The 12,156-nt window shown below is 39.4% G+C and overlaps 1 protein-coding gene across 4 annotated transcripts in view; it reads right to left on the bottom strand.

The window, feature by feature from the left end:
* Positions 1-12,156, bottom strand: part of LOC102562426 (1-aminocyclopropane-1-carboxylate synthase-like protein 1) — a 31,525-nt gene that overhangs the window by 9,951 nt on the left and 9,418 nt on the right. For all 4 annotated transcript variants that reach the window (XM_059729003.1, XM_006270142.4, XM_059729004.1 and 1 more), the window contains 5 exons: positions 11,185-11,282; positions 9,721-9,798; positions 3,169-3,269; positions 1,459-1,545; positions 875-920 (listed from right to left, as the gene is read on the bottom strand). In XM_059729003.1, coding sequence (XP_059584986.1) covers positions 875-920; positions 1,459-1,545; positions 3,169-3,269; positions 9,721-9,798; positions 11,185-11,282 — 410 coding nt within the window. The remainder of the gene's footprint in view (positions 1-874; positions 921-1,458; positions 1,546-3,168; positions 3,270-9,720; positions 9,799-11,184; positions 11,283-12,156) is intronic.

Below are 12,156 nucleotides of genomic sequence, written 5' to 3'. Positions count from 1 at the left end.
CATGTGAAATACTGAACTAATTGGAACCATTTAAGGGCTCAGCAAAACTTTATCACCTTTATGGTTACAATGTTCATGATCATCAGATTCAGGAAGAATATAAAAAGGCAAAAATAATTAGCAGACAGTAAGTGGGAAGAGTTAGCAAGCCCACAGGAGTTATTAACTTAGGAATTGTAAAAATAGAGAGTTTTAGAACACCATTTTTGAAGCAGCATACACATTAAGCTAAAATACCCAACTGTAGAAAGTGACAGATACTTCTGAGATGGGGTCAACTGAGTCTGAGAGGTCAGGCTACTTGAACCAATTACCCTGCAAATCAGAGGCTGCAGAAGGATAACAACTTGGGTGTCCCCAGTTCATTGTCCCATACTTTGTTTCCCAAACCATGCTATTATTTCTGACCCAAACTCCGCTTCCTTGTTTTAGTAGGCAAGAGGAGGTAGAAAACCAAACCAAAAGCAGTTTTTAAATTTGAGATGGGAGAAATTATAGCAACTGTTTAACTTCCAAGTGCTCTATAACATTCATTTCTAGTTATTTCTTTTATAAGCAGAATATTTTATAAAGTGCATGTGCTGCTCTATATAAGTGATAAAAAGACTTTCTGTTATTTTGTCACTAAGTTGGTAAAACTGTCTTGCTACTTCAAACTGGCAGCATGTAATCTGTGTGAAACAAATAATGGCAACAGTCCAGAAAGTGTTAAAGTAGATCACAAGACAATAAACTCTAACCTTCAATGTATTTTGAAGTTACTAAGTAAGAGCAATATATATATATCAATGATGCATATTGCATCATAACATTCCAAGTTATTCTATGGAAAAATATCCCCTTGAAAAATGCAGACACAACAATTTTGACCTACCTTGCTAAAGCCCCACATAAAGTGTGTCCGTTCTGGATCTGGTAAACTGGAGGGGGGGAAAAAAGTTTCACACCTATAATTGCACCTTTAAAGATCAGCATCACAATTTCTCTCAGACTAACTAGAATAAGTGATTTTCAAATTGAAACATTTGTAGAAAAAGATTACAATCATTTATAAGTATCAGAATGATTAAGGCTAAAACACACATATAAGATGGAGATATGATAAAATAATTTGTAAGACTTCTGTCAACTTTATAAATTTTATATTGAATGCTTTAACTTCAGCCTGTGTCAGACAGCTACAGAAAAACCCACTCCCAATTTTTTCACTGCTCATCTGCAAGTAGAATACAAAAGATCTACCTTCAGGATAAAACACCATTGTATATAACCAGAGGCCTGCATATAAAAATTAGACTGCTAATGTCAGCAGTCTAAACATGTGGTACATGTTCCAGTTCATAGATCATAGAGAAGCAGGGTTGGAGGAGACCCCCAGAAGTCATCTGGTCCAACCCCCTGCCTGAGCCATGATCATCCCTACTCAAACTACTGGTATTATAAAAAAAATACACTTACCAGTCTAAGCTTAGAACACTGGTGAAGGTGATATCATCATAAACAGACAGCATGTATATTTCATCCATTATTACATGTAATTCATATCTATGTACAGAAAGATAAAAGATTTGTTAAATTATTTAAAATTCAAAGCTTTAATGCATTTTCATGTGCTTATTAGCATTATTCTCACCATTGCAAAGCACCTATAAACCTACCTATTTATGCCATTATACTCATCCCAGAGACGTTTTACCAAAACTAATTCTTATTTAAGACTACAAATTTCAGTTTAAGCACTTGCAGACTACTAATATCCATTTGCATATCATGTTTCCCAGCAGAAAAACCTGCAATGTCTGAAATCCTAGTACATGCTAAGAATGCCTCCAAAAAACAGAAGCAATCCTCCCAACCCATTATTTAAAATTAAAACAAGCATGGCAAGATAGTGTGCCCCTCTGCCCTGCAAAACTTATTGCAACACAACACAAAATGAGTGCAGTTAGATCATTAAGACTCGCCATGCATTTGAGATATCTTCTATTAAATCCCCATTGTGAAAGCCACATGACACAGCAAGTTGTGCTATTTTACTTGATACCAGCAAGCCTTGGATATTTTCAGAAGTGAAATTCATGGCAGAATGCCTTTTAATATCCAAGAAGTGCAGGTATTTCAAATGAGTAGAACCTCAGTTTTTTGTAGTTTGTTTCTATACTTTTAAAAGAAAATCCAGTTTCAGAACACAATTCTTGGTTTGAAAATTTAAGTAATTTTTATTTTATTAACTGTTTTCCTCTAAAATATTATTTTGCCAACTAGAGACCTGTAGATTCTGCTAGAAAAACAAACATTTGCAGCCTTCAGTACTAACATTTGAGAAGTTCCAAGAACTATCCCAGCTGCCATAATTATTTTTATGAAGAAGTCACCCAAATATGAGTACTGTATGATAAAAACAAACATTCTTGTTCTGAAAGAAAAAAAACCCCCAAATATTTTTTGTGAAATAGGAACTGGCTTAAGGCCAATTTCTATTCTATCTTGTTTCTAGTGAAGTAGAACTTCCAATTAAATACATTAAGTTAAGCTTTAATATTTAACAATGAGTCTACGTGTTGCAAATGCCTTTTTTCCTATTAGTATCTACAGGCTTTAGTTTAGGAGATTATTAGGCCCTAAATTGACAAGTAAAGATGAAAGGGGGAAGAGACTGTTTGGAGGATGTCTTTCTTTCAAGAAGAGTAAATGGGATATACATCCCAAACTACAAAGGGTACCTAAACAATTGGATCCTTCCCCAGCCAATTGAATGTCTTTTTTCCACAATGCCAATTTGAGGATCAGTTGTTCAAATGACAGTTCTATCCATGCTATACACTCTTGCTGCTAAAGACTTTGGTAATCACCCGTTTTATTTTTCTGACACATGCATTAAAGGACAGGTTAATGAAAAAAATTATGTAAACAAGAAAGCTTTATCTGTGTTAAACTGCACATAAAGCCAATTCTCATCAGTTATTCATTCAGAAGTATCATCTTTATTTCCCAGAAAGGCTAATAACATGCAAAGGATAATTGTGAGATAAACTCTATAAAGGAACCCCCTCCCAGTGGAACATACACCAAATGGAACAAACAGGAGATTACCAAAGTTGATTTTCAAAACTAGCATATTGCATCATGGAAAATTAAATCCCAAACAAATAGCGCTAGGACTCAAACCTGTGCGCAAACTCTAGACATTCTTTCAGTAACTGTGCTGGGTAAATGTCCCCTAATGGATTGTGAGGGTTGATCAGGATTAATGCTCTGACTCGGATGCCCTGAAAAAAGAAAAACTGATAGTCGGAGACGCCAACATGACGTCAAACAAAGGACTAGAGAGGCTATAAAATTGCTAACCCTTCAATAGAAAGCGAACTAACAAAAAGTTAATGATTGCATCTGAACATACATGATCTTTCATTAATAAGCCTTTAAAAACAGAATGAAGTTTCAGCAACATGACTTATTTACTAGTTTACCCAACATTTCCACTTAATAATCAGCAAACACATATACTGGCTTGTTGGCAAATGTAAATCAAAATTAGTCATAATTCAATAAAAAGATAAATATTCATAGGCAGGATTACAACGCAGAATGGACCAAATTCTACTGTGTTACACTGACAAACTTTTAGAATGATTTTTTAGTCCAGTAGAGTAACTAAGCTTACACAATGACCAATATAAAGTAGAATGTGGACCTTCATTTATACCAACCCATTGAGAAGTGTTTTTTTCCTGCTATTTCTTTTTTTAAAGGAAACAAAAATGGAAATAAAATTCTAAGAGAATCCTACATAGTAGAGGTTTAAAAAAATATTATCTCTTGCCATCTTAGGAGGCATTTAGAAAAGTTAAAACAAATGCCAGCGTAAATTATTATTATATACAAACTGCACTGAATGACCAGGGAGGAAAAATAGGTTTGAATTAGAACCCCTTGAAGAAATTAGTTTTTTTCTTCTTAGTATAAATAGACTGTAAGTACCCTCCTGTGTAGAGGATAAAACCCTGCATAACAACACAAAACAACAAGCATGCTACTATAAATCATATTACATAACATTTTAAGTGTAGTGGGACACTTCAGAGTCATCTACCACATTTACTTGAATACAAGATGTGGTTCCCTTCCCTCACCAATCAACATGGAGAAAAAAGCTCCTCATCTTACATTTGCACACAAGCAAACTTCATAAAATACACTGTCTAGCATTAAACTGCTGCCAAAAGCAGTACATTCTCAGTAATGGAAACCACTTATGAAGTTGATTAAATGTAGACAACACTGAGCATGACTACAAAACACAGGGTCCATCTGGCCCAAACAATGATGGGAACCCTTTTTTGTGGCCCTTAAAACAAATGTGCAGTTGCTCCCCCAGGAGGAAACTGGCACCAAGCCTGGAAGTAATGCAATACCAAGCTGACACTCAGAGAGGCTGGAGCAAATTCTGACACCCTCCCCTGGTGCCAAAAAATGCTGATGGGAACCTACCAAAAGGATAGGTTAGTGCACCCCATCTGATCTATGCTAGTGCCCACAGCACTCAATTCCCCTCAGCAATGACTCTTTTTCAAGTCATGATAAGACACTCCACTGAATATATTTCAGTGTTCTCTTCACTCACAGCTGAGCTGTGCTTTTCTTTTCCATTTCTAGCGAGTCCCATTTCTTCACCAGCCTGAAATGCCTGGCAAACATCACCAAATGGGGCCCCAAACAGTTTACCCATCTCTCAGCCTGCCATAAAATCTAATTATTGGATTGTTTTATATTTGGGACCATCTTATAATTGAGTAAAAATGGTATTTTCTATAGTCCCTCCTAAAACCTTGAATCACATTTTTCTTTGACAAATCCTGCATTGAATACTAGCAAATTGTGTAATGATAACAGGAAGAATAGATTTCTCTGTTCAATCACTGCATCAACATGAAGAATTACCACTCTAACCAATGTGAATGATGATGAGCTATTTTTGTAGAGAACTTAATCATTGGATGACTTTTCAACACTTCTCTTGCCCCCTTAAAAGAGAGAGCAATTACTTGAAATGCAAAACTATGCAGGACTTCTATCGCAAATAAGAAGAAAGGTTAAACAAAAAAAATACATGTATTTTCATTGTATGGGAAGTCTAGGCTCTGCTCTACCCTTAATTTAACATAATCACATTAACTTTATTGTGGTTATGAACCAAGTGAAAAAATAAACTGTTGCGTTGGTAGTTTAGGGCTTGTCTTTATGGGGAATTCATCGCAAAATAAGCAGGATGTGAACGTGTTGCACAACAACCATTCTAAAAGAACACCTTCTTGGATACTCTTATTCAGCAATGCTGTGCTTATTTGTAGATTAGCATGCTCCATTTCTAAAGCTGATGAAAGCTTAACAGAACCACAAGGAACCCTTAGTAAGGAATGAGAATATCCACGAAGAGAACTGTTACAGAGATACTGTTTTTCAATAGTTAGTTTATTCCTCCATTTAAATAAGCTTTTACAGGAACATACCAAAGGAGATATTAGTAACACAGTCCTTGAAAATAACTTCAGTTCTACCAGTATAAGACAGAGATTAGGGCCGTGTGAAGCTTTGGTAGCCGATTCGATTTGGAGGAGATTCGACCCAATTCAGGAACTGAACCTCTGAATTCAAATCGAATAGGGAGACCATGTAAAAAGTTCTGAATCAATTTGAAGCATCCGAATCAATTCAGAAAAAGTTTCGAAAAAGATTTGGCCGATTTGGAGATTCAGCCACAGATTAAACAGGCAGCTGACAGCTGCCTCCAGCTGGTAAATTTGTTGGAGTTGGGACTGGGACAAGTTGCACAGCTGGGGTGGGGAGGAAGTGTGACTCAGGGAAGGGGGTGAGGGGGACGCGGGATGCAGGTGCAGCTTGTTCCAGGCAGAAGAGGGCAAGTGGCAGCAGGGCATAGCCAGTTCCTAGCACTGCTGTGCCTGCATCCCGTGTCTCCCATGCCAGCTGGCAAGCGGCAGCAGGGCAGATCCCCCGCTCCCAGCGCTGATGCGGGTGCGGCAGTGCTTGGACCAGGGGCTATGCCCTGCTGCCACCTGGAGTGAGCCACGCCTGCATTGTGCCCGCCCCGCACTGGCTGGGCAAGCAGCAGCAGGGCATAGCTCCTGTGGCTCCTTCCGTTGGCGCAGAGGCAGGCACAGACAGAGGAACCATAAGAGAAGCCCCCATGGCTGTCCTGCCTGGTCCCATCTCCCGTCTGGTCCAGGCTCCCGGCACTTAAAAAAAAAAAAAGAATAAAAGCCCCACACTCACCAGCTCTGGTAGCAACAATCGGGGGCATCTGAAGGCTCATGGCAGAGCTCCCCTGCGCAGTTGGGGGGGGGGGCAGCGGGGATCAACCCCCCTCCCACTTTGCACCCACATGGCAGCTGCCCCATGGTGCAGGTGCAGCGTGGCTTGGCAGGGTGCTACACACTGCCTGGGAGCTGGGGCAGCTCCAGCAGTCAGCCAGAACCCAGCAGCGCTCAACCCCACCAGCCAGAGCTCCCAGAGAGCACGCGGCGCCCTGCTGAGCTGCGCTGTACCTGCACCACTGGGCAGCTGCCATATGGGTGCCAAGTGGGGGAGGGGCGATCCCTGCTGCCCCCCACTGCCCCGTGTGGCGTGGGGAGGCTCAGCCATGAGCTCTCAGAGTCCCCTGATTGCCACTGCCAGAGCCGGTGATTGTGGGGCTTTTATTTTTTTTAAAGCTCCACAATCACCGGCTGCGGGTACAGCAACTGGGGCCTCTGGGTGCTCATGGCAAAGCCCCACTGTGCAGCACGAGGCAGTGGAGGGGGTAGTGGGAATCACCCCCCCCCCCCAAACTGACATCTGCGTGTGCAGGTCACTGCACGCTGTCTGGGAGCTGGGGCAGCTCCATGTTGCAGCTGGAGCCTGGCAGCGTTCAGCTCCAGCTCCCAGGCAGTGTGAAGCACCCGGCCAAGTCACGCTGCACCTGTGCCATGGGACAGCTGCCATGCAGGTGCCAAGCAAGGGTGGGGATCCCTGCTGCCTCCCACTGCTCCGCGCTGTGCAGGGGGGTCTGCCATTAGTGCTCAGAGGCCCCAGTAGCCGCTCCTGCAGCCGGTGAGTGCAGGGCTTTTTTTTTTTTAAAGTCCCGGGGCTAGGCTGGGGCTGGGCGGGGGATGGGGCTGGGAAGGGCAGCCATGGGGGTTTCTCCTGTGGCTCCCTACACCCAAGGGAGAGGCAGGCACATTCGGAGGAGCCACAGGAGAACCTGCAGCCGCCCAGCTGCACCTGCCTCTCCCCGGCTGATCCAAAACACCTAATCTCTCCAAATCAGTGCCGAATCTTCCAAAGTTGATTCAGCTGAATCGATTCAGGATAGTGATCTGAATCTCCAAATCATTGTCCTCTGAATCGGCTGAATTCCAATCCAAATTGAATACTTCCCTATTAGCACAGGCCTAACAGATATTTCAACAGTTAAAGATAAGCTTAATATTGCTAAGAAGTGCAAGAGCAACTTTGCAGATATAGTTTTATAGAACTTTCAATCAAGTCTGAATCAAACCTACAGTTTTAACCATATAAAAGTTAAAAAAACAGTTCTTGCCATCATATATTCTAATGGAAAAAATCATCTCTTGCTTCAAATTACATTCCACACTTGTCATTCAAAAATCCCATCAACCCCACTCACCCTCCAAAACAATGTTCTTTTAAGACCCTGAAAGTGTCCAAAACCAGAACAGTAATTTCTATGTGTAGGTGGCAGGAAATTATAAACAGTATATTTAGTGTTTGAAAAAGTCAGTATAAACTCAAACCTTTACAGGTTTACAATGGAAGATCAAGAAATGTAATACAATTGTACTCAAGCTACTAAGAAGCTACAGTGTCAGATAATAATTAAAATTAGCCTCTTAGATATGGTTTCCTGTAATGGAACATTACAAGATTTAGGGAGTTTCTTTAAACTTTGAAATGTCATTCGAAATGCAAGTATCCCACATTATTTTAGTAACAGTAACAAGCTAATGACTATATAAATTGTTTTATTAGTAGGTCATGTTCCCAGCTTAAGCATGAGGGAACCTCTTAAATATACCTCACAATTCTTAAGCTTACACAAACATTTTGATACTACCCATAACACATTTGCCTGTTTGTTAAATTCAGCATAACCTACTAATAGCCAACACTGAGAAATGAACATAGCTTTGTTGGGATCCAGTGACTGATAACTCATTTTACTGCTGGAACCTACACCCAGATATGCTTGAACTACTCTTCCAGCTTATGTAGGATAGATTCAACACAACTAGAATGGCAGCACAGACCTCTGACTAGATAATCATGCTTTTACTAGTGGCTGTTTAATACAGGGGAAGTTAGAGTAGAAATTTTGAAGAAAGAGACTTTGCTGGTTATTTGAAGAAAGAGACTTTGCTGGTTTTTGATTTGACAAAAGTAACATTCAGTCTAATATTAATAGAACTAATATTTAAGATTACTGTATTTTTTTATAAGTTAACTATTGTCTATTTTAAAAATTAGAATTTGGAAGCACTGCAAAGATACTGGAATGTTTCCTGTGATAGAAGTCAAGTTAACAACTTTCAACAGATTGCATAATTATGTTGTAACATAGCATAATTGTGTCTTACTGGTTTAAATAAACTTGATAAGTATCTTGCACTTTTACTACCGTCTGCTGTCTGAGTTATGAAAAAAAATTGCACTTCTATTCCCTGTGTTCTTTACCCCTTGGCAAAGTTTAGTTTTAACTCTACGTTAATTATGAAAAATAGCTCTAGTTGACTTTGCTAATACTATTTCAAAACAATGGGACCACCCATGGGAACATGCGCTGGTAGGCATCATCTGCTCTGCCTGCTGGCAGAACAGAAAAACCAGGTTCTGGGTAAAGAAGGCCTTCACACTCCCACAGAGTTGTGAATTATAAATATACATATATTTAGAATCCAGAGTCCAGCCTCTTCTACATAATTTAAAAAATGTACAGTATATTTGTGGCCAAAATAATTGTCCATTAATAGCCATATGTCCATAGTAACGGACAGTGACACGACAGATATATTTCCATAAGGAAGTAATACAGAACAAAAGAGAAGGATAAAAATAAAGATAAACTGTGAGATTAACATCAAATTTATTTAAACAAGAATGGTTACAATTAAATACATTCATATAATAAATGTATTGATCAACGAAAAACAGTATTTTTGACAAAATCCTGAAGACTGCAATCTGTAAGGAGCCCTGAAAATCTCCTCAGGACCTCCCATTTTTGCAAACTTCTCATTGCCAATGGCAAATTACATGGCTTTCAGTCCTTTTGGATGGATGGCACTGCAAGACCCCCTCCCTTGATAATCTGAAAATGCTTTTTTTTATTAATTGAATAGGACACTCAAATAACACACTTCTAAAGATCGGAACATAATGCCTTCCCAGTACTCCAAGCTTCTTCAAGACCAGCAAGTGGGAAGCTAAAACTTGCATAATGGACATTTTCAGTACCTGGTTACACTGTCCCTTCATACAGACAAATTCAATTCTTTTTTGTTGCCAGGATTGTACCCATGTCAGCTACATATCAAATTTAGAATTATTTCAGCTTCCAAACAGTTGTATGAACACTAAAAAAAACAAATGATGAACACTGTAATTAGAATTAAAAATCTGGAGATGAGCTAATAGAATTTCTCCTACCTGCTCTTTAGCTCTCTGTAGGGCAGCTTCTAATTTTTCAACTCTTAACTGAAAAGGGTGACTTTCTTCATCAGTCACCTATATACAACAACAAACAAGAGGTGACTTTAGGGTAATAAAACTCCTAGCTGTTGGAAATATAATGGTAGTTGAAGCAGTATCTAACATTATCCAATCTAAGTGGAAGGCAACTTTGGAGGAAGACTAGATCTGATACACATTTACAGAAATATTTTGAAGAATTCAGAGAAACATGAGCATTTAGATGCTATGAATGGATTTGTAAAAAGAAGGGGCTTAAATAGAAGATGGAAGAGAGTTCACTGTTGAGACAGTTGGTAGATTAGATCAAATTGGTAGATTGAATCACAAAGAGTAAATAAGTCAGAGAACATCGTAAGAGACTAGTAAACTGTTTACTACAAAGTCTGGAAAGGAGTTAATATCATTCCTAACTGCTCATTAGCTCTCTGTGGAGTATCTTCATTTTTTACCCAAAGAGTAACTGTAGTAAACAGTTTACTCTGATGCACTCTTAAGCTGTTAAAATGTCTTGTTTACCCCTTTTGATCTCATCTGTTCATTTTTCCCCCTTTCAATAGTGCCCCCTCCCCTGTCCCTTTCTTTTAAACTCCTTGCTGTAAGTTCATCGGTAACATTTGACAAACCGGTGGCTCTCTAAACCAGTTACTCTCTAAGGTGCCTCTCTGCCCTGCCTTCTGCCTTAACTTGTTCTAAGTGCACTGAGGCAGAACACATTTTCAACAATGCCACAAGTAAGGAAAATAGCAAGATGACAGCAACAAAGCCATGGTTATCTCAGAAGTCAAAACCAAGAACACTACTTTGAAAACAAAGTTATTGACTTGTAAAGAAACATATCTTCTTTGCAACATCTTCAGGCAGAAGGTAGGGTAGGGAAGTACCTTGGAGACTAACTGGCTCAGAGGCATAAGCTTTTGTATCCTACGGTGTCAGATGCTATATATGTACTTGCAGAAACCAGAGGCTAGTTCTAAATAGAATGGAATTTAAATATAAAGGTTTAGTCCCTAAGATGCTATCCTTTGCTTGCTTTTTACCTGACTTGAGACTAACATGGCTAACTGCCTCTTTCCAAATCGTTGTCACTTTCTGAGACTGAACCACTATTTTACAGCCTGAGAGATCCAGGGCTAGGGTAAGAACTTTTACAACATGAACATAATGCTTGTGAATGCGATGGATTGCTAACTCTGCAAAACAGTTCTGTACATCATAGCCTGCCATAGCACAAAGCTGATAACATGATCTGATCAACAGGCTGCAGGCTGGATAAGAAGCTACTTGCTTTGGAAGAGAAGATGTCTCTACATCTGTTTTCATCTATGATCTCTTTGCTGAGTTTGCTTTGTCATTTGAATGCTTTAATGAACATGTGCGCACATGCATTTAATACAGTTTTTAACAAACAGAAGTTTTTACCTCACTAAACAGGGGGACGTGAACAGGTTGTATTTCACCATACAGTTGAGTTTTGGAATTTATACCGCCATAGTATGGAGTAGGAATAAGGTAGCCATCTAAATAAGCAAACAAAAAACCAAATCACACACAACCACAGATAATATTAGGCATTCTCATTATACATGAATAAACTGAACCTGAAGAAATCTGTACAATATACTGAATCCTTCTCTGATGTTTTTTCTTTACATTTTCAGTGCAGCAACTGTTCTGACAACTATTTATGCACACTGAAGAGGAGCTGATCTGCTTTTTTTTTTTTTGTATTATAGTGCCCTACTGTGACTTACCTACAGATAGTTGGTGTGAACCTTAGCTACTTTTTTGTAGCTGACAGGGTGCTCTCTTGGAGGCCTATAAGGAGGACTCTGAAACTCCACCCCGGACTTTGTCCTAAATAGCCCCAATTGGTGATCTTCCAGATATCAAACGTAATTTTGCCAGAAACAGAATGAGTGTTTCCTATACAAAAATTACAAGGTATAAAGAATCCACATCAGACTGGTGTTGGAATTCTAGTTGCTGTGTGCTTTTCCCAGGCTCCATGGACCATTCTCCATCTTCCCCATGGCAGGGGATGTTATCCCACCATTTTTAATTAGCAAGATATACTCATTCTTAATAGACTGTGCCCCATTCCTTTCTTCCCCTCTTTCCTCTACTCTCCTCCAATGCTAGGGTCTCCTTGATTCCCATTTTCCCTTCCTAAGTGATCTACTCTATTCCTCATCTGTAGGGATATATTAAGAACAATTCATGTCATTGTGCTACAGGTGATGAACTGTTTGATTATATTCTTAGGTGCACGGACTACATTTGCAGGAATCCAGGTTTCAAACAAAGAGAAGGACAGATAAACAAAGCTAATTAAGATGCTAACCCTGTCATGGTAGAGATTGTTAAGAATTAAACAAAGGAAGGGAATGACTA

The sequence above is a fragment of the Alligator mississippiensis genome, chromosome 5 (assembly GCF_030867095.1).
Source record: "Alligator mississippiensis isolate rAllMis1 chromosome 5, rAllMis1, whole genome shotgun sequence".
Lineage (NCBI taxonomy): Eukaryota > Metazoa > Chordata > Crocodylia > Alligatoridae > Alligator > Alligator mississippiensis.
Note: the sequence above shows the minus strand (reverse complement) of the source record. Positions and strands in the feature narration are given on the sequence as shown.